This window comes from Leptopilina heterotoma, unplaced genomic scaffold, assembly GCF_015476425.1.
Source record: "Leptopilina heterotoma isolate Lh14 unplaced genomic scaffold, ASM1547642v1 Lhet_4, whole genome shotgun sequence".
Lineage (NCBI taxonomy): Eukaryota > Metazoa > Arthropoda > Insecta > Hymenoptera > Figitidae > Leptopilina > Leptopilina heterotoma.
This window is the reverse complement of record NW_025111063.1, coordinates 181,968-209,082: the sequence shown is the minus strand read 5'-3', so window position 1 is coordinate 209,082 and position 27,115 is coordinate 181,968. Positions and strand designations below refer to the sequence as shown.

Genomic DNA, 27,115 nt, shown 5'->3' with positions numbered 1-27,115 from the left:
AATTAAGTGCCAAAAATACGTTGACTTACGTAGAAGACTGTAAGTCCGTTACGTATATTACTGTGTAATTTTTAAAGAATTTCAATTTCCTTACCCTGTTGAAGTAATTCGTTTGCGGCAGAGGCTATTGATATAATAAACTCGATGGTGATGCTTTATAATCTGGAATAAACGGAATTCCATGAGAAGGTAAATTGATTTATTTTTATCGAAATAGATTTCTTGCTTAAAAGTAAAATCCATAAATTGAAAACTTGAGTATAAGCAAACAAAATCGTGATTAAGTTTTTCAAACATAACCTAAACATCCCTGTGTACGTGTATATTACATTTTGTGCTTTTTGTTTTCGCTCTATACTAAACTTTAATTGATTTTTTCTGTTTATTTCAGAAGAATTAACAAAAAATAAATTGTTCCACTCGATAATATTGGATTTTTTAACTACAAAGTAAACAAAATGTTCAATACTTTTTGGTCCTTCCTTCACTTGTATGCAGTTTGTTTCTCTTGTTTAATCTTGTACTTATCCTTATTTTTACTATTTTAAGAATTTATTTACTGTTTTCAATGTTTGTGTGAACGAATGACTGTATTTGTGATTTTATCTTGAGTAAATGTTTCTTTGTTTAAAGTATAATGAATTAGAAAGTTGACAAAATGGAACCATTCGAGAATTTTGTTTGAGATTGATAGAGAAGTTAAAATACTAGAGAATGTATTTATGATAAATTTACATAAAAATTGTTGCATATATTCTAATTGTATGATTTTTATTCGTTATTATGGAATTATTTGGTAATTGTAGACAATTCAGATTTAAAATTTAATTTACAGGTGCTATATAAATGATGGCCAATAGACTTCTAAAGGATCCAGCAACAGCAAGCAGTAGAATATTTGTAGGACATTTGCAGACGGAAACTTTAAATAGAGTTGAATTGGAAGAGCATTTTTCAAAGTACGGTTCTGTTGTGGGATCAGTAATAAATCGTGGTTTTGCTTTCGTACAATTTGATGACGAGCCAGCTGCTCGTTCGGCTATACAGGGTGAAAACGGCGCAATGTTTAAAGGAAGACGAATGGGTATGTGATAAACTTAAAAATTATATTTATTAAGTAATATAATTATATTTATTACAGGCCTCGGAAAATGTGACTTTTTCGAATTATTTTCAAGAAATGTGACTTTCTCGAATTTTCTTCTAAATATTGAAATAAAATATCACTTTTTAGGTTTAAAATGCAACTTATTTTGATTTTTTATAGTGTGAAAAAGTCAGTATTTTAGAAAACTACTTTTGAATAATTTTTTTAGATCATTACATTTTCGAAATATATAAATAACAAATTTTTAAATAAAGAAAGGAATAAATTTTTAAATAATTCTAATTCTGTTACAATTATTTTGTTAATAATTATTCTGTTACAATTATTTTGTTAATTATTCTGAAAATAACTGTGTTTTTAAGTACTTTATTAAAATTCTTAAAAAGAAAAATTTGAGAAATTTTTGAAAATAATTGTTGAAATCTCAAAAAACTCTCATGAAAATTAATGAAAATTTACTTCAAACAAAATAAAAAAATCGGGCAAGTGCGAGTTGCACTCGCATTAAGATCGAGGGTTCCGTACACCAAAATAAAACTCATTTTTTATAAAAAAAATATATATAAGAAATATAATTGATTAATATTAACATATATAAACCTATTGAGCTGAAATTCGGTACACATATGTATTTTTATTACATATAGATTAAGATTCCTAAAAGTTCAAAAGGGGGAGAGAAAAGTGTCATTTTTTGCAATTTTTTCGTAAAAATTAAATTTCTTTCCCTCCTAGTTCGCAAATATGTCCGTCAATCGAGTTCGCTATATTTTTCCTGTAATCTGCATTTGAAACTGAAGATCTCTACCGAATTTTAGCTCATAAGGTTGAGATTTGTAAAAGTTAAGGGGGGGGGACAGGGTCATTTTTTGCAATTTTTTCAAAAAAATTCAATTTCTTTCCCTTCTAGTTCCCAAATATCTCCACCAATCAGGTTCGCTATATTTTTCCTGTAATCTACACTTAAAACTGAAGATCCCTACCGAATTTTAGCTCATAAGGTTGAGATTTGTAAAAGTTAAGGGGGGGGGGACAGGGTCATTTTTTGCAATTTTTTCAAAAAAATTCAATTTCTTTCCCTTCTAGTTCCCAAATATCTCCACCAATCAGGTTCGCTATATTTTTCCTGTAATCTACACTTAAAACTGAAGATCCCTACCGAATTTCAGCTCACTAGGTTGAGATTTCTAAAAGTTAAGGGGGGGGGACAGGGTCATTTCTTGTAATTTTTTCTGAAAAATTCAATTTCTTTCCCTCCTATTTTGCAAATATGTTTGTCAATCGGGTTCGCTATATTTTTCCTGTAATCTGCACTTAAAACTGAAGATCCCTACCGAATTTTAGCTCATAAGGTTGAGATTTCTAAAAGTTAAGGGGGGGGGACAGGGTCATTTTTTGCAATTTTTTCGAAAAAATTGAATTTCTTTCCCTCCTATTTTGCAAATATGTTTGTCAATCGGGTTCGCTATATTTTTCCTGTAATCTACACTTAAAACTGAAGATCCCTACCGAATTTCAACTCACCAGGTTGAGATTTGTAGAAGTTAAGGGGGGGGACAGGGTCATTTTTTGCAATTTTTTCAAAAAAATTCAATTTCTTTCCCTTCTAGTTCCCAAATATCTCCACCAATCAGGTTCGCTATATTTTTCCTGTAATCTGCACTTAAAACTGATGATCCCTACCGAATTTTAGCTCATAAGGTTGAGATTTCTAAAAGTTAAGGGGGGGGGGGACAGGGTCATTTTTTGCAATTTTTTCGAAAAAATTGAATTTCTTTCCCTCCTAGTTCGCAAATATGTCCGCCAATTGGGTTCGCTATATTTTTCCTGTAATCTGCACTTAAAACTGAAGATCCCTACCGAATTTCAGCTCACTAGGTTGAGATTTGTAAAAGTTAAGGGGGGGGGGACAGCCCATTTTGCGTAGCTGGGACGGACACACGAGTGATTTCATAAGGGTTCCGTCAGTACACCTATGGTGTACGGAACCCTAAAAATTATATTGAAATATTTACGTATCAAAATTTTTTCAAAAATATAAATTTTTTTAAAGTTATTTAAAGTTTTTAAAAATTATTTTAATTTTTCAAGAAAACTCATTTTTAAAATTTTTAATATATTCAATTTCTTCGAAAAATTCAAAAATTTTTTAATTGCCCAAAAATTCTTTTAAAAAATACAATTATTTTCTAAGGTTACATTTGCAAGTTTTTTTAAAATACTGATTCTTAGATTTTTTTATTAATAGGTATTATTTTTCAAAGTTCAATTATCTTCGATAAAAGTTAATTAAAATTTTTTAAAAATTCTTCTTTTTGACTTAACTTAATTTTGTAGAAATCATGTACTTATTTTCATAATTGTAATTAAATTCTTCAAAAAACTTACAATTTTTTATCAGAATTTTTAAAAATTCAATTGTCTTTAAAAAATGTAGGTAAATTAAAATTTTTTAAAAATCCTTATCTTTAAAATTTTGAAGAAATGTTTTCATGTTTTTCATCGTGTTTTTTTTATAATAGTTATTAAATTCTTTAAAAATTTGATTATTTTGTAATATTTTCTGAAAATTCTATTAAAAAATTCAATTATTTTTCATTCTAAATTTCAATTATTTAAAAATTTTTAAATTTTACAAAATTAAGAAATCTATTATATTTCAAAAATTATTTCAAATTATTTTTAAAAAATGAAGTATCACAGATTTTCTATCCTAATTTTTCAAAATTCAATTATGTATTAAAAAGTAAATTAAAATTTCCAAAAAATCGTAATCTTTAAAATCTTGAAAAAAAATATTTTTTTATATAATTGTAATTAAATTCCTCAAAAACTTGACTATTTTTAACCTTTTTTAAAAAAATTCTTCGAAAAAATGTAATTATTTTAAAAAAATTTTACTCAACTGCAATTATTTTAAAATTTTTCTCTTATAGAATATTAAAAAATTAATTATCTTTGAAAAATTATTTTAAAATATATCGAAAAGAGTAATTTAAGAAATATTCTACCATAATTTTTTAAAAATCAATTATATTTTCTACTTTTTCTTTCTAAATTTGAATTAGCGAAATTTCACTGATTCCCAGCGATAACAACTTTTCGAAAAGAAGAATAAAGAGTTAAAGTTGCAATTATTATTAATAAAACAATGGAATTTTTGTATTTTAATAATTAAAATTCTCGAAGAATTTTCGGAAACTAACGAAAAATAATTTATTTAGAGAAGAAATTATTCTTCTTTTTTTTAAATTAAAAGTTGTAGAAAATAATTGAATTTTGAAAGGGTTACAATTGTAATTTTTGGAAATAATAATTGAATTTCCATAAGAATTGAAATTGAAATTCGAAAAATTTTATTTCTTGCGAAAAATTAAATGAGAACCTATATTTAAATATTTATTTAACAAAATTATTCAAGTTTTCTATTGAATTATTGAATTTAGAAACGAATTGAATTTAGCACGAATTTTTTCGTGCTTCAATATTTTTAAAAATTAATTAAACAGAAATGAAAAGTATCATAAATGAACATATTTTTTTAAATATTATGAAATACAATATTTTGTAGACAAAATTAAAATTAAAAGAAGTAATAAAATTATCGTCGTTAATATGAAAGTTCCAAAATTTAGGGACATAAATCATTGAAAGTTCAGAAAAAATAAACGATTTTTTTTATCTTTAATCGACAAAAGGGACATTTTTTGCACCTTAAATTTGATCCGAGGCTTGTGATTATTATTATTTTTATTATTATGAGGTGAATTGATAGTAAAAATTGTTTACGATTTTTTATTTTCAGATGTAAGACCGGCGAAGCAGGACGGTCCAGGAGGTGGTATGGGTGGAGGAATGGGAGGCGGGGGCGGTATGGGAGGAGGAATGGGAGGTGGTGGTGGCATGGGAGGAGGAATGGGTGGCGGAGGTGGTATGGGAGGCGGGGGTAATATGGGTGGCGGAATGGGAGGAAATTCTGGCGGAGGTATGGGCGACGGTATGAACAGACAAGGTGGACCAAAACCCTTTGGTTTTGGAAACGATTCCTTTAAAGGTGGAAATCCAAATTTCAGAGGAAACAATCAAAATTTTGGCGGTGGAAATTCAAATATGGGAAATGATAATTCTTTTCAAAATACTTCAATGCGCGGTAGTGACGAATCATTGAATCGAGGGGATCAGTTTAATGACAGTAATATGGGTCGGGATAATAATGATCAGTTTGATCAATTTAATAATGACAGACCGGGTAATCAAAACAGGGGTGGTAATGATTCATTTGGAGGTGGTAATCAAAATAGAGGTGGCAATCAGTTTGGTGGAGGTGGTGGACCTAATCGACCCGGTGGAATGTTAAATCAAGGTATGGGCGGTGGAGGTGGTGGTGGAGGAGGAGGAGGCGGTAGAAAACGAGGTTCAAGGGGTGGTAAGAACAGAAAAAATATGGATAACTCTGGAGGTCCTGGTGGTCCCGGTGGATCTGGTGGTCCTGGGGGTGGTCCAGGATTTAGAGATCGCAGTCCGATTAATAGAAACAATCGTATGGACGATATGGGTGGTCGGGATTGGGATATGGGTAAACAAAATATGGGCGGAAGAGGAGGTCCTGGCTTTGGTCGAGATAATTTCAATGATGGAAATCGTTTTGATGATTACAACAAACCTCAATTTGGGTAAGATTGATGAAAACTTTTTTTTTAATACCTTTCGCACTCCTCTACTAAAACCTACTATTTACTGCTTTTTTTACGTTATACTACTATTTGGGTACTTTTTTTAAAATTTCAGCCACTAAAAGCAACCATTTCTTTTTTTTACATTTTACACTACTTTAAATTCGCTAATACTAGAAGTAAAAAAACTATTCTCAAAGATCATAATCAAATTCTTTAAAACGATTCAATTATTTTCAAAAAGTATTTGAAATTCAATTATTTCCAATAAATAGTATTTTCATAAAATTTCGCTAATTAATTCAATTATTAAAAAAAAATTTATAAAATTCATCCAAAATTCAATTAATTTCATAAATAATAAAATTCTTCTTAGGAATTCAATTATTTTTGAAAATTTTAATAAAATTCTTTGCAACTATTAAATTATTTTCATAAATACAAAAAATTCATCGCAGGATTTCAATTATTTTTAATACAATTTTACAGGAATGCTCGAAAAATGTAATTATTCTTAAAAATTTAATTTCAATTCCTCGAAAAAAATTAATTATTTAAAAAATGTTTTTTTTAAATTCTTTGCAAAAATTATTTAAATGTTTATAAAAATGCTTATGAAGAATTCAATTAATTTAAACAATAGAAAAAATTTTTTACAGTAATTCAATTCTATTTAAACATTATTTTTAATAAAATTTTTCGCTATAATTCAATTATTTTCATAAATAATAAAATTCATCGCAGGATTTCAATTATTTTGATTAAAATTTTACAGGAATTGATCAAAAAATGTAATTATTCTTAAAAATTAAATTTTAATTCCTCGAAAAAATCAATTATTTAAAAAATTGTTTTTTTTAAATTCTTTGGAAAAATTCAATTATTTACAAAAATATTAGAATTTTTCACAGGAATTCAATTATTTTCAAATATTTTAATAAAATTGTTCGAAAGAAATCAATTATTTTAAATACAATTTTAATTAAATGTTTTTGAAATAATTCAATTATTCTTTTAAATTTTAATAAAATTCTTCCCAAGTATTTATGTAAATAACTTCAAAAAAATTCAATTATGTCGATAAATAACAAAATTATTTCCAAAAATTCAATTATTTTGAGGCATTTTAATAAAATTCTTCGCAAAATTTAATTATTTTCATAAATAACAATATTCATCACAAGAATCCAATTATTTTTAAAAGTAATACATTTTTTCTTGGAAATTCAATTATTTAAAAAAATTTTAATAAAATCGTTCGCAAGAATTCAATTATTTCCATAAATAATAAAATGCTTTTTAGAAATTTAATTATTTTCAAAAAGATTTAATAAAATGCCACACACATTTAATTCTTCTCAAAAATTTTAATAAAATTCTTTGTAAAATTTAATTATTTTAAAAAACTTTTCATAATTCGTAAGAATTCAATTCTTTTTATGAACAATAAAAATTTCTCTTGAAATTCAAGTATTTAAATTAGAATTTGCATAAAATTAGTCGAGAAAAATGAATTATTTGAAAATTTTTATATACTTCTTCACAAGAATTAAATTATTTTTATAAATATTTAAATTCTTTGATGAATAATATGAAATTCGTTGCAGGAATTCAATTTACTAGCAGGATAAGAAAGAAGTAAATGTTTTTGATGTAAATTAGAAAAAAGTCAGGAAAATAAAATATAGAATGAAATTTTTGTCAGTTTTGTGAAGTGTCTAAAACGAGTTTTTTTTGTCTTCAATTTTAGTTTTTCGATAGATACTTTTTGCTACTTTTTTAAAATTAATTATCGAGTGCGAAGTCTGTTAATATCAAGGAATAAAATTTTTATATTATTAATTTTTACTGTTATTTTTCAGGCCATCTATACCGCCTGCAGATTATCCGCCTTCACAAATGGAAAAGAATGATTGTGAGATTATTGTTGTTAACAAGACCCTAACGTTAGTATAACAGAATTTTATATCAAAGTTTGTGTAATGATACTTCTGATTAAATATTTAATTCTTTCATAATTCTTTTAGGGAATACGCCGAAATTATCGAATCACGACTTAAAAAAATAGGATTGACTGTCGATTTACTATTTCCAAACGAAGAGGTTCCTCTGAGTCGGGTACTTGGAAATATTGCAAGTAGAGGTTGCTTATACGCAGTGGTCATTATGCCCGTTAATCAAGAGCATCGTTCTCTAACTCTAAACATCTTACACGGCTTACCACAAGGTTCGTACACATCTCTTTAAAAATATATTTACTTTCCAAACCAGGTGATTAAAAAATACTACTAACAATATTTTAATAATTTTCAGAACACAGAAATATGCCAGTTGAAGATGCCATAAATCTGATTGCACGTGACTTTGCAAATTGTAAAAGTGGAGGTCGATCTGTTCCTTTAAATATTCCTGTCAATAATGATCGTCATCCGGACGCTGTTCAGGTCCTGTTGAATATGTTAGCGGACAATTTACAATTAACCGTTCTTCAATACGATAGGATAATAAAATACTTGGAAATGAAAAGAGAAGAGCAAGTGCAAATTGAAATAGGAGATTCAAAAGATTTACATAATACAAGCACACTTTCTGTGAGTGATCCCAAGCAAGCTGAACTACAGTCAAGAATTCTTAACATTCTCAATAGTAATAAGAATAATACAACTGGACCAGCACCGAGTCCAGTTCCAGCGCCAACACCAGCTCCAGTACCATCAACCACTTGGGGATCGGGTAACAAATTCATTTAAAATACTTTTTATATATTATACTTTTAGTTGTGAACAGTATATGACGCCAAATTAATGACGTAAATAATTTTTAATACCATAAAGTATATATTTTCACATGACCGCGATTTTTAGCTTTTTTTAAAAAATTTAACACAAAAATTTACAGTTGATTTTTTCAACGAATGACAAGTGTCTCAATTCGTTATTATCCGACAATTTTCGTACATTATTTAATGTACATACGTATTTTTTCTTCAGTCGCGTTTTTACTGCTTCACATGTCTGCATATTTACAATATTGCGGGATGAAGCAAAATCGGTTTTAGTCGCGAAATGCTCTTTAATATCGCGTTTATTTTTTAGTAAGAACTTACAAAAATTCACCGCAATTTACACGTAAATATAAATCTGCTGGGTAGAAACACGCTAATTTATTCTTTCAAGAGTGTGTTTTAACACAACATTTAAAATATTATCGGAATTTATACAGTGCAAAGGGTTTATTTTCGACTATTTTGTAAATCCCAAGCAGATTTCGTGCGCGATCTTAAGAATTCTCGTGTTTTTATTTGATACTTTAAAAGAGTATCAGTACACGTGTTGTGCAGACAGGGACGAATATCTAGGAAAACTTAGCAAGTTGTCAAGGTAATGAAAACTTTTATTGATTTATAAAATCACTTTATAAAATCTTAATTTAATATTACTTTGGATTAAAAACTTTACTAATTTTGCAATCGTATTTCTTTTTAGTAAGCAAGTTACGAAATAGATAAAAATTTCTTGCAGGCTTCGCACTCATCTACTAAAACCTAGTATTTAGTACTTTTTTTACAATCTGCTACTTATTGAATAATTTTTTTAGATTTGTCCCAATAAAAGTTATTTTTTTCGAGAATTTACACTACTTCAAACAATAGTTTACAATTTTTATAAATAACTAGCAAATTTTAGTGAATCAGCGCGCGAAACGCAGTTTTTAACTTTGATTATAATTATGTTTACAGAATTTTTTATTTTCAAATATCAACTTTAATTTTTAAATAATTTCAGATTCAAAATGCAAAAAATTAATTTATTAACTATAAATTAATTATTATAATATTATTTTCAAAAACTTTAATAAAATTCTTCTCAATAATTTTCAATACAATTTTAATTAAATTTGTCAAAAAAATTTGCAAGAATTTAATTATTTTCATAAATAATAAAATTATTCGAAGGAATTTAATTATTTTTTTTAAATATTAATAAAATTGTTTGCAGGAATTATATTATTTTCGTAAATAATAAAATTCTTCTCTGGATATTAATTATTTTTAAAAATTGTAATACAATTCTTTGCAAAAATTCAATTATTTTCATAAATAATAAAAGTCATCAAAGAAATTCAATTATTTTCGTAAATAATAAATTTCTTCTCAGAATTTCAATTATTATTTAAAAATTTAATTAAATTTTTCACAAAAATTCAATTATTTTCATAAGAAATAAATATATTCGCAGGAATTCAATTATTATTAATAAAATTTTAATAAAATTTCTACAGCAAATTAAATTATTTTTTAAAGGTTTTAATAAAATTCATTGCAAGAATTCAATTATTTAAAAATATTTTCAATAAAATTCTTTATAAGAATTCAATTATTTTTAATAGAATTTTTATAAAATTTCTCCAACTCGTCGAAAGAATTGAATTATTTTCAAAAATGTACATAAAATTCTTCAAAACAATTCAATTATTTTTTAATATTTTAATTAAATTCTATACAAGAACAAAATCGTTTTATATTGAAAATTATAAAATATTATAAGAAATTTCACCTGTCTTTTAAAATAGAAATAAAATTACACATTAACACAAAATTATGTAAAATAAATTTTTTCTAATTTTTTTTTTTATCATAATAATTTATATTAATTAGTTAATCAATAATTAAATTAATTATAATTATCGAATAATTGAAATTTCAGAAAATTCAATTGTAACCAAGTGTTTATGATAATAAAAATTGGGTGAATTTTTTTTTCTCTTTAAATAATTGAATTCTTGAGGAATTTTCTCAAAAATTATTAAAAAATTATTTATTTCAAGAAGAATTTTAATGAATGAAATTCTAAAAAATAATTGGATTGAAATTAAAATTTTTAAATTGATATCTTTGAAAATTTTCATTCCTGTAAAAGTAAAATAATATTGTTTTAAATATTTATTTTTAAAAATTATCAACTTAGGTATTAATTTTTTAAAAAATTATTAATTTATAATTTTTCTAAATAATTATTGAAGTTTTGAATTTTTCTTTAAATTCTAAAAAATATTTGAATTTTGGAAGAATTGCAGTTGTAATTTTTAAAAATAATTAAATTTCAAATGGTTTTACATTGAATTTGTTAGAAATTTTAATTGCTGTTGAAAAATAAATAACAATAAGTTTTTCAATATTTGTTTAACAAAAATTATTTAGTTTTGAATAAAATTTGACAATTCCAGGAAATAATTTTGAAAAAATTGAAACATTTGAAAATTTGTCAAATTTTATTTTTTTACTTTTAGAAATTATTGTTAAATATTCAATTTCTGAAGAATTTTAACCAAAAATTTGGAAAATAATTGAATTTTACAAAAATTTAGAATTGAAAGGTAATAAGGATAAGAAAAGAAAATATTTTTTCTTGAAATCAGGAAAATTAGTTTAATTCTTTATGATAAACCGGAATAAAGTGAATTATTTTCTTATACATTGAATCGACTAAAATGAGTTATTTTTTGTCGTTAAATTAATTTTTCAAAAGCTACTTTTAAAAGAGTAAAATTAAATTAAATTCACTAACGAGTGTGAAGTCTGTATTGAGAAAATTATTAAGTAGATAAATTTTTCTACTACTAATTGAAATAACTTGCTTACTTATTGCAAAACATTTTTTTCCTAGTCAACTTAATTTGAATGATACAACAATATTGAATATTTCTAAATAAACACGTGTCGAAAAAGTGATTGAAGTGTGATAATTGCTGTGTTTTTGTGCTCACAACACTGAAAACTTGATGAAAGCAATATTATTTCGGCAGCTTCAACAACAGCCGCTTCATCGACGACAACAACATCAACAACATCAGGGGTCACTCCATCGCCACTTCTTAACGATCCAACTGTACAAAAGGCTCTAGACAGTCTTTTACAAGGAAATCTTTTAAAAAGTATTGGAGAGCCACAAACACCAGCAACAACATCGGCACCACTGTTTGCTGCGTTTCCCAACATTAGTCGTTTTTAACCACTTTATACTTTAAATACCGATGAGTTTCTTGGAATTTCCTAATTAGCATATATGCTTTTATTTTTAAAGTGTAGACAAAAAAATTGATGCAATCTGAGAAAAACTTTGATAGAATTTAGATCTTTATAAAACTACAATGCAATTACCGCATATTTGCTGTAAAAAATAAAAATCGCAGTAATTTGTAGAACACGTTTTTATAAACGAGAAAATGAATAGGAATAATTTTTACATATATGCATAATTTCATATACAAAAAGGAAAGAAAAAAAATCAGTCTTTATAAGTGAATTATTATTTATCTTGCGTAAAAATATTATCTTTATAATATTTAATTAGAATGCTTTTGAAATAACATAAATTTATTATCGTCAAGTTCTGAATGTTCAAATGAACGATTTTTATTTATTGAATTTTTATTCCAAAAATATTGAGACACTATCAAGGGAAAATTTTTCAACTTTTTAAATATTAAATTTTTATTTAAAATTTAAGGTTTTTATTTCTTTTTGCAAATTGGTAATTTTTGAAAATATTTTTAAAATATTTCGTTCATTTGAGCGTTGAAAACTTTTGGATTATTTAAATTTGAAGTAATTTGGTGTGTATAGTTTACACTTTAAAGACAAATGCATTGTCTGTCATACTATACCATCTTTATTATTCAATTAAGTATTTGGGAATATTACACTAAGTATTTGTATATTCAACGTAATCTATAAACTTATTGAAAATTTTTTCAACTTTCTATTTTTCAATTTTTCATATGGAAAAATAATTTAAATTTTTAAATAAATTCGAAAAGAAAATTTCAAAAGAAAATTTAAGAATAAAATTTCTCTCATATGATTGAAATATTTTTCAATAAGCAATTAATAGATTACTATATTTTGTATGAAAAAAAAACACAATTTCGAATAATTGTTTTATTTACACTATTAATAATTGTCTATTTAGTTGTAATGCACGTTCGCTTATAATAATTCGACTATTCTAAAAAGTGAGTACTTTTTTTCAAAAGTTTTAGAAAACTGACAATTGTTTGCTTTTGAAATCAGGAAATTTCTTTCGATTAATCGCGAATGGACTATTTTTTACTAAAAATGAATTATTTTTAGATTGTTTTGAGAATGATTTTGAGAACAAAACTTGTACAAAAATTAATTTTTTTTGTATCTATTATAATTGAGGGGAAAAAAAGTAGGTGTAGAACTAATAAGAATTTTTTCATTCGAGTTGAAAATTTATTTTCAGTTTTTTTTAAGGCAACTATTGTAATGATGCGTGTTACGCATGTGAAAACAATATTGTATGTCTTTAAAAATAAATGTCGTACTCATAAATTAGTTATTATATACTTACTGTTCGTTACGATTAAAATGGTGTTTCGCATTCATCAGGATCTAGAAAAATAAAATAAAATTCTTTAATTTAAGGGAAAATTCTGAAATTAACCATTTTGTTGTTAATAATTCTTGGCGTTTTTTTTTAATCACAGTAGAGAATATTAATCACTTACTAAAACTTGCATATAGATAGAATAATATAGCTCTTGGACATTAAAGAAACAAAATAGAAGTGCAAGCTAAAATTTGAAAGAGGTTAAAAAACCGCATTTGTCGACGTCAAAATAAATTTTTTTTTCATGTTGTGCATTTCACTCAATTTAGCGAGTTTTGTAATAAGACCAGCAGCTGTATTTATTGAGATAACCTGATAGGATTTACAAACAATTTATGGTAATTGTACATTAATTGAAAAATAATTGACATTTTTGAAGCGTAGCGATTTTGATGAACTAAGCTAGAGTATAAGAATGAAAAAAAATCTTCAGTTAGTAAATATTTTTTGTGCGAACAATGAGCAAGCAGCGTTTTTTTTTTTTTTTTTTTGAGTTCAAAGATTATAAAATTTACCTAAATAATAGCTTTTTAAATATTGCATTCCATGAACGATTTCTTCACATGGCATTGTTGCTTCTTTGTATAATATTTTAAGAATATTTTTAGCTGCGTCGATGTCGTATTTATTTTTTATTAATCTCTTTTTAAAGGGCAATAATTTTTCCACGAGTTGTTTATTCTTTGATATTGAGCCCACATGATTTTGAAGTATTTCACGATAAGTTGGCCAATCTGAAATACAAGCTGGACAATCACAATTGAAAAAATAATCTTCCATCATTTTCTTTCGTCTTTCAATTAAAGCTATATGCTGATGTCCTCCACCGTAGCTTGTGAAAATTTGATCACCCGGAGATATTGTCTCTAGTGCTCGTGTTATCATTGTTAATCCCTCAAAGTGTCTCAAAGTATTTGGAGCACAGGAATGATTGTATAAACTGTGCACAACATAAAGACCTGATCCGACCTTGACACCTGGCGTTTGTTGTATCTGAATTGAGAAAAGGGAAAATTATTTTAAATAATAATTGTAAATATCGAGCAAATTTTAAGCGCGCAAAACGAGAGTTTTACAATTTATTCGTATTGTGCAAATAACAAAAATTATTTTCAATTTCAACTTCAATTTTTGAATAATTTCAGATTCAAATGTTTAAAAAATTCATTTCTTAACTATTTTTATTTATATTCATTTCTGAAATTTGAATACAGTTCTTGAAAACAATTCAATTTTGAGAAGAAATCAATTATTTCCTAAAATTTTAACTAAAATTCAATTATAAAATTTTCAATTACAATTATTAATAAACGAGATTATTTGAAAGTCTTGAATGTAATTGTTCGTGAATTTCAAATAAAATTATTTTTTAAAAAAACTAGGTACTTTATTTTAAAAAATTTTAAAGAAATTCTTCTAAAGAATTTAATATCTTATCAAAAATAATTTTAATACATTGTATTAATAAAATTGTTAATTACAATTATTAAGGAAAATATTTTAAAATTATTACAATTATTAATAAATTATTATTAAAATTATTTCAAACATTAAAGAATAAACACCATTATTTTAAAAACTTGAAAGAAATTTTTCGTAAAATTCAATTACTTTCAAAATTTTCCGTTAATAATATTAAAACTTCATTATTTTCAAAAAATCCAAAGAAATTCTTGCGAACAATTTAATTATTTACGTAAATAATAAATTTCTTCTCAGGATTTCAATTATTTCCTAAAAATTTTAATAAAATTCAATTATTTTCATAAATAATAAAATTATTCGCAGGAATTCAATTATTTTCAAAGAAATTTTAATAAAATTTCTACAACAAATTCAATTATTTTTTTATTCGTCTTGCGACGAATCAAATTCGTCGCAAGAATGCAATTATTTTCGTAATTAATAAAATTCTTCGCAAAAATTCAATTATTTTTAGAATGTTAAATAAATTTCCAAATTAAATCCGGATTACAGCAATTATTAATATAGATTAATTAATATATAATTAATTAGTATAAATATAATTATAAATAGTAGAATAAAAATGCGATTTTTACCGAGAAGCTATTAGAAGACATAATAACACTGGCTCTGAACATAATACTTCCACAAAATGTAATATCTGGTAATTCATTGATTTTTTTTAATTCATCGATTTGATATTTATTGCCAAAGAATTTGGTTTGCGTTGCTAAAAGCATTGTTGTTAATGCCGAGAGACAAGCGAACGCACTAATTCCAATTGGCGGCCTTGCAGACATATTTGTTATAAGACTTAAAGCCGATTTGGCACTCGTTTGATCGAAAATACCATTTTCTGAAAATCCCGATGTCCTCCTATCTAGAAAGTATTTTTTTTTAATTTTTTATCAATCGCATTATTATGAACTCAACAGCGAAGTGTGAATTTAAACATCAAACTTGAATTTTTACCAAAAGGATTTTATTTTGAAAATATATTTGAAAAAATATTTTCAAAATTATTAATTGAAAAAATAAATTATTTAAATATTTAAAAAATGGAAATTTTCATAATTATTTAAAATTCGATTTCGTTATTTAAATCGCACTTCTCTTTTGTGAATGTAATCTATAAGTTATAGAAAATGAAACCTTTGTTTGATTCTGCAATTTTTAGATCCTCACGTAATTTATCGATAGCCGTGCCATTTGCAGTTGCAATAATAAGAAATCTCACAATTTTCGAGAGCATACGAATTTTATCTCTATCGATATTAAGCAGATTTGACAATAATGGCAAAATATCACACTCGGTGCAATGTGCAAGTTTCCAATCTAATTCTTTACATTTTTCTGAACAGTACTGAGCAATTGGACATTTTGAGCATGGAATTAAATTATAACTTCTTGCTAAACAGTGAAAACAGTGTGTATAATATCTGTAAAAAGAACATTTTTTTTTCTTTATAAAAATCAAACGAAAACTGCAGGGTTGCCATAGGTCAGGAAAATCAGGGAATTCAATTATTTTCAGGAATTTTAATAAAATTCATTGCAAAACTAATTGATTTTCGTAAATAACAATATTCATCACAAGAATTCAATTATTTTCAAAAATATTTAAAAAAATTCTTGTCAACGTTTTAATTATCTTTATAAATAGCAAAATTCTTCGCCGAAATTCAATTATTTTCAGGAATTTTAATAAAATTTATTGCAAAACTAATTGATTTTCGTAAATAACAATATTCATCACAAGAATTCAATTCTTTCCAAAAATTAGAAAAAAATCCTGTCAACATTTTAATTATCTTTATAAATAGCAAAATTATTCATCGAAATTCAATTATTTTTAGAAATTTTAATAAAATTTATTGCAAAATTCAATTATTTTTATAAATAACAATATTCATCACAAGAATTCAATTATTTTCAAAAATTTTAATAAATATTAAATAATAAAAATTTCACCGGAATTCAATAATTAAAAATAGAATTTGCATAAATTTTTCAAAAAAAAAAAAATCAATTGTTTGAAACTTTTTTTATATTCTTCGCAATAATTCAATTACGTTTATAAATAATAAAACTAATTGCAGAATTTCAATTATTTTTAATACAATTTTAATCGAATTCCTCGAAAAATGTAATTATTTCTAAAAATTTTATTAAAATTTGTCGAAAGATATCAATTATTTAGAAATTTGTTGATAAAATGCTTTATGAGAATTCAATTTTTAAGAAACATTCAATTATTCAATAAATTATCTATGTTTGTATTTAAATGATTGAATTCTCGTAGAATTTTCTAATAAAAATTGATTTAAAAATTAAGTTCAGTTAAAGTTTTTGATAATAAAATTGAATTTTGCAAAAGTTACTAATAATTGCAATTTTTGGAAATAATAATTGAATTTTGTAAAGGTTTCAAATTAAAATCTTTGAAAATTTGAATTTTTCATACCTTTTATAAAAAAATCTATGGAACTAATTTTTTTTTAAAAAGCTTAATCGAAATTTTTTAAAATTATTTCAAGTTTTTATTTTTTAATATATTATTGAAGAATTTCCGAATAAAATTAAAATTCCTTAAAACTGAATTATTGTAAACAAATGAACTTGGAAAATTCTCAAAAGAATTTTATCAAAAATTATTAAAAATAATTGATTGAAAGAAGAATTTTATTTAAAAATTCTAGAAAATAGTAATTGAATTGAAATTATGAAAATAATTTTGAATAACTTGAGTGAATCAAGAATATTCTTTACTATCAGGAGAAAAGTCAAAATTTTGTTTGAAAATCAGTGAAAAAGAAAATTAAATATTTGTGGCAACCCTGAACTGAAAATATATTTTTATACAGAAAAATAAAGAATTTACTTGTCTTGATAAATAACATAAGCAAATGGATCTTCTACAGAAATGATGTCGCCGGGTTCAAAGTATTGTGTTGCCACCATATGACGACCGTATTTCTCCGAAAAACGTACATTAACACCATTACTGACAACTGGTGCCTCTTCACTTGGACCATGGGTGAGTATTAGATTTTCTTTTATATCTTTGCATTCTGTTTGTATTTTTGACGTGCCAGGTAATAGAAAATCAGTATCTTTTGGTTCTTCTAAATCCTCTATATTTTGAATTAAGGGGAATTTTTTCTTTATTTTACTATTCGATTCATTTTCAAATGGATCGAACGATTCGGAATTTCCCGATGAATTTATTATATTTCCTAATGCCTTTTGTCCCCGTTCTTTCAATTTTTCCCTTTTTTCTTCTGGATAGCCATGCGATAAGGCGGCTTCTATTTCAATCAGACAATGTTTATAATATTTTTTTCGATACAAAGCTGCCGAACGATTTGCATGTGCATAACCCATTAATTCCTCACTGTCAGCGTAAGCGAGACTTTTAGTAAAACTCTCAATTGCTTCTAAATCATTGCCAGCAATGAAATGTTGATTTCCTGTTTTTTTATTTCAATAAACAATTCTCAATTATTTATAAATTAATAGAAAAAGTTCAACAAAAACACAGTTATTTTGAGAAAACTGTAATAAAATTCTTTAAAATATAAAATTTATTTCAATAAAAAATAAAAAATTGACGAACTTTACAATTGTTTGACAATTTTTCAATTAATTAATAATTACTCCTAAAATTTGATTATTTACAATAATTGCTCCTGCACCTTTTAAAAAATTCAATTTTCTAGAATTTTTAACTAAAAATCCAATTCTTTTCTAAATAAATTATTTTTAATTATTTTTGAGAATTTAATATTATTTAAAAACAAAGCTCACTTAAAACATTTCTAAAATTCAATTTTAAGAAATTCCGCCAATTGAAAAATTTTTTTATTATATTTTCAAAAATTCATCTGAATTCAAAATTTTTCAATTTAATTTTTTTAAATAATGGGCAGAATTTTTAATTAAAATTATTCAAAATTTAAATATTCGAAAATTTCAATTTGAAACAAAATTTAATTTGAAACTAAAAATATTTTAATTTTCATTTCTTAAAAATTTCTTTTATAACTCCTCTAAGTTTTCAATTATTTTCTACAGTTTTGAATGAAAATTCTTCTCTAAATCAATTATTTTTAATAATTTTTGATAAAGTTCTTTTGAGAATTCAATTATTTAAGAAAAAAGAAAGTTTCAATTATTTTTTACTTTTGAATTAAAATTCTCCTCTAAATCAATTATTTTTAATAATTTTATGAATGTTTTTTTGAGAATTCTATTATTCGAGAAAAAATAAAATTGATTTAGAATACAATTTTAAATTAAATTATTTTCAATTCTACTTTATAAAATTTCGATAATTCAAAAATTTTTGCATTTAATTTTAATTTTCAGTTCTAAAAATTTATTCTGTTACTCTTCTAAATTTTCAATTATTTTCTAGTTTTAATAAAAAAAATTCTCTTCTAAATTAATTATTTTTAATAATTTTCTGAATGTTTTTTTGAAAATTTAATAATTTAAGAAAAAATAAAGTTCACTAAGAATAATTTCAATTAAAATTGATTGAATAACTGATTTTTTGAGAATTTTGAAATTTAATTATTTCTAAAAATATCTTCTAATAACAATTCTAAAATTCAGATATTTTCCAGAATTTTTAATTAAAATTTGTTTATAATTCAATTATTTTGAATAATTTTCAGAAAATTCGTCGTAAATTCAATTGTTTTAATAAAAATTAAAATGAAAGGCAAAGAATTGTAAAAGTGGTATTTTGTTGTAAAATGTGAAAGAAAATAGTAAAAGAAAATAGCTTTTTTGAAAAATAGTCGAAAAAATAATATTATCCGAGGCCTGAAAATAATATAAAAAAGTAAAATACGAATTAAATTTAAAAAAAGAAAAAGAAAGAAAAGTAAAATTAAAAGTAATGAAAAAATACAATAAAAGAACAAGAAATAAAAATAATAAACTAAAAAGAAATATAATAAAAAAAAATAAAAAAAGTATATTATAATTGTCTCAAAGTAATAAATACTGAAATTTGGAATTACAATTGTAAAAGAAAACTCAATTTGGAAATCTACCTTCATTTCGGTAATGTAACGAATCCTCCTCGTTTTTCACTTCTGGCTCCACATCAGGCAATGCCGATTTAGACATATTTTGCAAAACATAACTGATTAGTGCCTCACTCTCCTTTTGTAATCCATAACCGGCTTGTGAATTGTTTTGTATTAAATCGAAAATTAACGTTTTCACCAACTCCATCTCGTTCTCATTAAACTTTAATAATAATAATAATCACAGAAATGAGCTGTTTATCTGAAAATTATTCAAGAACATTTCAAACTTATTGAAAATTTAATATTTTATTCATTCCTGTAAAATAAACTCCATCTCGTTCTCATTAAAATTAATAATAATAATAATCACAGAAATAAGCTGTTTATCTGAAAATTATTCAAGAAAATTTCAAATTTATTGAAAATTTAATATTTTATACATTCCTGTAAAATAAACTCCATCTCGTTCTCATTAAAATTAATAATAATAATAATCACAGAAATAAGCTGTTTATCTGAAAATTATTCAAGAACATTTCAAACTTATTGAAAATTAATTATTTTATACATTCCTGTAAAATAAACAAAAACAATATGAACAAAGCAAAATATTTAATAATATTTTATTATTTAATAAAATTTTCGATAGTGTTTAAACTGAAAAAATATTTTTTGTTCACTTACATTTTCTTTAATAATTCGATATGCAAATTTCGCGTTTCACACACAGCTGAAAAGTGTCTAGCTAAAATTGAGCTAAATGGGCAAGAGCGGTCAACGTACTAATTGTAAAATGCTACGAGGTGAAACTAAAATTATCCTCAGGAGAAAGGTAGAGTGGGAAATCTTATTTTACATCAATAAATAGAATTGGCAAAATTTAAATTACTTTCGTAGATAAATATGGCAAATGGCATAGATAAAAATGAAAAAATTGTTTTATCACATTTAGAATATTCTTTTTTTTTATTTTTAATTTTTGAATTTTATCCAAATTTTTTTTTAGTGAATATTTTTAATTAGGAAAAATTTTAAAAATATCTTTTCATTAATTCATTAATTAATTCAATTCAATTTAAGAAAATTGAACTTCCACTGATGTTTGAATTTCAATGGGTGAGTATTACAAGAGTGAAAAAGAATAATCTAAGTTTTAAATTGTTGTAAATAGTCGTTTTTAATTCTAATTGTAAAATAATGAAAATTTCCAATTAAATATACTGTATAAAATGTAATCTGTGCATTGTTTTTTTAATTACTGTAGAAAATGACATAATCCTTAGTCTTCCTCTGCCTCTAAATTTATGTGACTTCCAAATTTTGCATATAACTGTGCTTTCAATTCGGTCATTTCTTCCTTTAGACTAGCACATTTGGTTTCCAATGTGGATATTTCGGCTTGTTTCTTCTTTTTAGCTTGTTCTAGGGAGCTCTAAAAATAAAATTTAATTAAATTAGAAATAATATTCTAAAAATTCTGAAAGTACAGACAAACATTTTTTTTTTCTTTAAAATTCCATTGCAATAATTTTGCATCATGTGTAAAAGAAACTTTGGTGAAGTTTACAACGTTTATAATCAACGATTTAGAAGAAAAAGTATTTTTCTATTTATATTTTTATATAAAAAATGATTTCCATACTTTTTTGATTATAAATTTTAAAAAGAAAAATTTGTAAATAAAACATTTTGTTATTTTTGTCAGGAAAAAATATTTCGTTTATTTGAACGATAAAAACTTGTGGATCATAATTTTGATTATTTTTGAAAATATTTTCAATGAAAAATATTTAATTTCTTCGAAAGTTCAAAATTTTTGTTGATCATTAGAAATATCGGAAATATCTAATGGAGATAAAATGTAATATTTTTATTTTATGCTTGTTTTTTTGGGAATTGTAATTATCATTCGATTTAACAAACCTGAGTTTTTTCGAGACCTTGAGCAATGAACACTTCTCCAAATTGAAAAGGAATTTTAACATCATCATCTAGAAGGGCAATTTCGTCACAGGCGTCTTCTAAATTTTGTAGATCGCTCTAATAATGAATAAATAAATAAAGTAAACATAAATGAATAAAGTAAGCGTATATTAGTAATATTTTATATATTATTTTTTTATAAAAATTTCCAGTTATTTTAAACCTAATCCAGTAAATTTACTATAGTGATAGCTAATTTTGAGGTTAAGTTGCATGGTATTGACATAACCATTGAACATACCTGTTTAACTTTCAATTCCTCTTTGAAATCCTCCATTTTTGCATTTTGCTTTGCAAATTTATTAATTTTCTGTTGATCCTCAAAGGTAATGTGTACATCTGAGTCCTTTAATTAAAAATGTTTATTATGTATCATGTTTTTTTTTAAGTATTTGCATTTCTCTAAAAATATAATTAAAATACTATAAACGTACCGGTTGAAATCCACCTTGAGCAGTTTTACCACCAGCCATTGTGCATTTATTTTTTTAAATAAATTTCCTTTTATTATTATTCAAACTAATTTTAGAATCAAGTGTCGTGTTGTTCACCAAAACACTAATTTATTTCCAAATTTGTCACTTTTCAGCTGTCTTCCACGAACACTGACTGCGCATGATTACAATTTCCATGGCGTCAGTGGTACCAATTCTTTCAAATTGAAGAAGATAATTAATAATTACATTATTTTTATTCTCTTCTTGCATTTCTTTATTATTTATAAGAAAAAGTAATGATAAATTGAACTAAAATTCTATGAATAAATAATTTATCATTGTTTCAATATTCTTTCAAATATTAAAAGTATTTAGGTGATTAAATAATGTATAAAGGTTGGTAGTCTGGAAAATTGAATAAAAAGCGCTAAATTCAAAAATAAGTTCAAACAAAATAACGTTTATTATGTCAACATTTATTAATTATACAATTATTAATTTAGTAATTTCATTGTTGATTAAATTGTTAATTTCATTGTTGATTTAATTGTTAATTTAATTGTTGATTCAATTGTTGATTCAATTGTTAATTTAATTGTTGATTCAATTGTTGATTTAATTGTTGATTTAATTGTTAATTTAATTGTTGATTCAATTGTTGATTAAATTGTTAATTTACACGTTTATTATTATTTATAACCCATTTACTAACATTATTTTTTTACTACCTTTTTATTAAGCGTTAAATATAAATTCTTCAAGTTTAGAAGAAATAAAAAAAATTTTTTTAAATTAGAAATAAATATTAAAACACTTCGCCAAGAGGTCTGATTGTTAATTCAGTTATTTGAACGCGGGGATTTGTGCCCAGAATATAAACAATTGAGTCAGCAACATCTTCTGGTAATAAATTTGGTAATTTATCTAAAGCTCCAGATATATTTTTTTCTTCGCTGGAATTGGCTTCAAAAACTTCAGTTTTAACTAAACCTGGACTGACGCTCTGAAAGTGAAACAAATTTTTAATTTTTTCCTTAATTTTTTGTAATAAAATAATTTTATATATTTATATATGAAAAAAAAAATTAAATTAAATATTTGAATAAATGTAAATAAATAAAATATCAATTTATACTCACTGTACATCTTATTTTTGAACCCAATAATTCTACTTCCATTGTTGTTGTTAATGCAGTGACAGCATGTTTTGACGCGGGATAAACATTAAAAGCCAATTCTTTATTCCTCAGAACTCTGTGTCCTACAATGCTGTAATATTTATTTTTATCAATAAATGTTTTTTTTTTATTTTAAATTTAGGATAAATAATGAATAGCAAAATTTCTATAAAATTTTAAAATAATTTTTAAAAAATTGAATAAAATTGTTTTAAAAAATTCAGTTACTTTTCCAAATAGTGAATAAATTTCTTTGCAAAAATTCAATCATTTATCTATATTTATTTATTAAAATATAAACGCAAAAAATCAAATATTTCTAAAATCTTTCATTTTAATAGAATTTTTTGAAAGAATTCAATTATTTTCAAAAATTCCAATCTTTATGAAAATTCAATTATTTTTAACAAGTTTAAGAAAATTCTTCGATATAATTCAATTATCTACTTTCAAAATTTTTACTAAAATTCTATACAAAAATTTAATTATCTTATATTAGAAATGATAAAAATTACAAAAATTAAAACATTTTTTAAACGTCCAACGACGTAATTGCGCAAACGAAGACATTTATAAAGTACCTATGGTAAATAAATTGAAGTGGTTTTCTAAAACACACATATAATACCTGTTTATGTTAATAATGTGACCTTCTGTTCCCAATTCTTTCATTATTTTCACAGCCTCCAACGTGCAGTACAACAATCCCATTATATTGACGTTAACTATTTTACTCATTACTTCTCTTTTCGCTTCTGTTAATTAATAAAATTTGTCAGTTAGAAAAGAAAAATTAATTTAAAATAGTTTAACTAATTGAAATTAACTCAAATTATATAATTAAAAAAAATTTTTTTAAACTAATTTTTAAAGCACATATTTTTCAAATTTAATTTTAAAATCATCAATTTTTTTGTACCAAACATAGTTGATGAAGTCATAAGTCCAGCATTATTTATAAGCACATGAACTCCGCCTAAAGTGCGATGTATCCATTTAAAAGTTTCTGCAATTTGTGTCTCATTTGAAACGTCACATTCTTTGGCTATAAATTTTCCCTTTCCTTTAAATAATTTCATTTCGTCCTGATAGTGAAGAAAAAATATTATTATTATTATCTTTAACAGTTTGTTCGTAATTTTTTAATTTATTAAGAATTATTATTATTATTATTATTATTATTATTATTATTATTATTATTATTATTATTATTATTATTTACTTATTTATTTATTTCTATTTTATTTTTATTTATATATTATTTGTGATTTTTTTTTATATTTTTATTATTACTTTGATTAAAATGATTATATGATCAAACACTGAAAAAAATGTATTTGATTCGATTAAAAAGTGATTAATTTTAATTAATTTAATAATAAAAATAATTTTTTATATAATAATAAATATTACTGAAAAAAAAGTTTATTTGATTTAAATAATTACTTGTCTATTATCAAATAAATATTTACTTGAATCAAATAATTTTTATTTAAATCAATTACCTACATGGTATTTAATTTGATTTAATTATTTATTTTATTTATTAACTGAAAAAAAATATTTATTTGTTTCAAATAATTTTTATTTGAGTCAATTAAATGATATTTGCTTCAAATAATATAAATTTGATTCAAATATAATTTAACATAAATAAAAATTATTTGATTCATGTATAAATATTTATTTGATAAGAGACAATTTATTTGAATCGAATAATTTTTTTTTCTGTGAAAGGAGTTTGATCAAAATTTTTTTGATAAAAAATGACGAAAACAATTAAATAAAAAATGTATTGAATATTAATTAACTTATTTTATTAATGTAACAAGTATTTTTACCTCCATTTTTCCTTTTCTTCTTGCAAGTCCAACGACAATCATTCCTTCTTTCACCAAATATTGCGATGTCGCTAAGCCAATTCCAGACGAAGCTCCCGTCACAACAGCTACTTTTCCAATCCATCGATTCATAATTTATTTTTTTTTATTTTTTTATTTTTAATTCAAGAAATTTCTTTTCCAAAAATTAGCAAACAACTGTATGGAATTTCAATTTAGAAGAAAGAAGAATTTTGTGATCAATTTATTTTTGTCTTAATCTCATAGAGAAAGACTGGACTGAAGAAAATGAATATTGTCGTTGTTCAGATTATTTTTTCTCCAAAGTGCTTATTACTCGTCTATTTTATATAGAGAATATGTTAACAAAAGTGACTTGCAAAAATACTTGACAATGATTATAGAATATATGAAAAAATAATTTTCCTGACAAATTGTTATATATTTGACTAATGAATATTTTTTTTAGATTGTTTTTTTAATGCGCAATTATTTAACGATCATTTCAATTTCCCATTTGTTTCGAAATTCATAATACAGTGCGACAAAATAAAATTAATTTCTTTAATTCAAATAAGCGATTAATCGTTTATTATATAAATATTTACTGGCACCAAATAAATATTTACTTGCAACGAATAAATTTCGCCAAAGGATTCAATTAATTAAAAAAAATTTATAAAATTTATCCAAAATTCAATTATTTTCATAAATAATAAAGTTTTCAGAGGAATTCAATTACTTTCACTAATAATAACATTTTTCATAAAAATTCAATTATTTAAAAAAATTTTTGGATAAAATTATAAGCAGGAATTAAATTATTTTCATAAATAATAAAACTTATCGAAGAATTTTAATTGCTTTTAATGCTATTTTAAATTAATTAATAGAAAAATTCAATTATTTTCACAAATAAAGTTTTCCGCAAAGAATTCAATTATTTAAAATAAAATTTCCATAATATTTAATATATTTCGAAAAAATTAATTACTTAAAACAATGTTTATAAAATTCTTATAAAGAATTCAATTATTTTCAAAGATAAAAAAATTTCTCACAGAAATTCAATTCTTTTTAAACATTTTAATAAAATTTTTCGCAGCAATTCAATTATTTTCATAAACACTAAAATTCTTCGCAAATATTCAATTATTTTCATAAATAATAAAATTCATCGCAGAATTTCAATTATTTTTAATTATTTTTACAGGAATTGCTCGAAAAATGTAATTATTCTTAAAAATTTAATTTCAATTCCTCGAAAAAATCAATTATTAAAAAAAAGGTTTTTTAAAATTCTTTGGAAGAATTGAATTATTTAGAAAATATTAGAATTTTTCACAGAAATTCAATTCTTTTGAAACATTTTAATAGAATTCTTTGCAAAATTCAATTATTTTAAATAACATTTTAATTCAATTTTTTTGAAATAATTCAATTATTCTTTTAGATTTTAATAAAGTTCTTCCTAAGAATTGAATTATTTACATAAATAATTTTTCGAAAGAATTCAATTATGTTGGATAAATAACAAAATTATTCACGAAAATTCAATTATTTTGAGGCATTTTAATAAAACTCTTTGAAAAATTCAATTATTTTCATAAATAACATTTAAAAATTAAAGAATTCTTAAAATTGAATTTTAAGAATTTAATTATTTTTAAATGTAATACATTTTTTCTTGGAAATTCAATTATTTTAAAAAATTCTTACGATTTAAAATACCAAAATCTAATTGTTTAGAAAAAAATGGTCATGTCATTTGAATAATTGCAAAAAAAAAAAATATAATTTTCCAATTGAATTTTTTTCCTCTTTTTCAGAATGAAAGGAATACTCAGGATGAGCTCTTATACAAGGGTTGGGATTTGAAAGATACATTTTGTGTGTATACTCCCGACCAAACAGTGAAAGTGTTTTATGCGAATTTCACGTTCTTCTTCAGCTTCTCTAATCTCATTGCATAGA

General features: G+C 23.6%; 4 protein-coding genes across 9 annotated transcripts; 1 reads left to right on the top strand and 3 right to left on the bottom strand.

Moving 5' to 3' along the window:
* Window positions 1-52: 52 nt before the first annotated feature.
* Window positions 53-27,106, top strand: LOC122506201 (nuclear receptor coactivator 5-like). 3 transcript variants are annotated; one of them, XR_006301983.1, is made up of 8 exons: window positions 53-189; window positions 836-1,084; window positions 4,914-5,781; window positions 7,644-7,727; window positions 7,809-8,008; window positions 8,095-8,514; window positions 17,582-17,697; window positions 26,971-26,995. XR_006301983.1 is itself a non-coding variant. In XM_043618257.1 (7 exons), exons 2-7 carry the CDS (start codon window positions 847-849, stop codon window positions 26,973-26,975), a joined length of 1,815 nt encoding a protein of 604 aa, XP_043474192.1. In that variant the 5' UTR covers window positions 53-189; window positions 836-846; the 3' UTR covers window positions 26,976-27,106. The 3 variants fall into 3 exon arrangements, 2 of the variants coding, with proteins under 2 accessions (XP_043474192.1, XP_043474191.1); XM_043618257.1 differs by lacking the exon at window positions 17,582-17,697 and having other exon boundaries at window positions 26,971-27,106; XM_043618256.1 differs by lacking the exons at window positions 17,582-17,697; window positions 26,971-26,995 and adding an exon at window positions 11,587-12,134.
* LOC122506203 (SET and MYND domain-containing protein 4-like) lies at window positions 12,278-20,714 on the bottom strand. Of its 4 annotated transcripts, none has more exons than XR_006301984.1 (7): window positions 19,724-20,714; window positions 17,542-18,130; window positions 15,813-16,099; window positions 15,257-15,540; window positions 13,712-14,189; window positions 13,315-13,508; window positions 12,278-13,198 (listed from the first exon to the last, which is right to left on the bottom strand). XR_006301984.1 is itself a non-coding variant. In XM_043618259.1 (7 exons), the coding sequence occupies exons 2-7, from the start codon at window positions 19,905-19,907 to the stop codon at window positions 13,462-13,464; spliced, it is 1,869 nt and encodes a 622-aa protein (XP_043474194.1). In that variant the 5' UTR covers window positions 19,908-19,961; window positions 20,387-20,714; the 3' UTR covers window positions 12,278-13,461. The 4 variants fall into 4 exon arrangements, 3 of the variants coding, with proteins under 3 accessions (XP_043474194.1, XP_043474193.1, XP_043474196.1); XM_043618259.1 differs by having other exon boundaries at window positions 12,278-13,508; window positions 19,724-19,961; window positions 20,387-20,714; XM_043618258.1 differs by having other exon boundaries at window positions 12,278-13,508.
* Window positions 20,854-22,301, bottom strand: LOC122506205 (prefoldin subunit 4). The gene is made up of 4 exons (XM_043618263.1): window positions 22,120-22,301; window positions 21,927-22,031; window positions 21,626-21,742; window positions 20,854-21,134 (listed from the first exon to the last, which is right to left on the bottom strand). Exons 1-4 carry the CDS (start codon window positions 22,156-22,158, stop codon window positions 20,982-20,984), a joined length of 414 nt encoding a protein of 137 aa, XP_043474198.1. The 5' UTR covers window positions 22,159-22,301; the 3' UTR covers window positions 20,854-20,981.
* LOC122506204 (farnesol dehydrogenase-like) lies at window positions 22,810-25,471 on the bottom strand. Its single transcript, XM_043618262.1, has 5 exons — window positions 25,142-25,471; window positions 24,220-24,385; window positions 23,929-24,055; window positions 23,262-23,391; window positions 22,810-23,125 (listed from the first exon to the last, which is right to left on the bottom strand). The coding sequence occupies exons 1-5, from the start codon at window positions 25,271-25,273 to the stop codon at window positions 22,928-22,930; spliced, it is 753 nt and encodes a 250-aa protein (XP_043474197.1). The 5' UTR covers window positions 25,274-25,471; the 3' UTR covers window positions 22,810-22,927.
* Window positions 27,107-27,115: the final 9 nt, after the last annotated feature.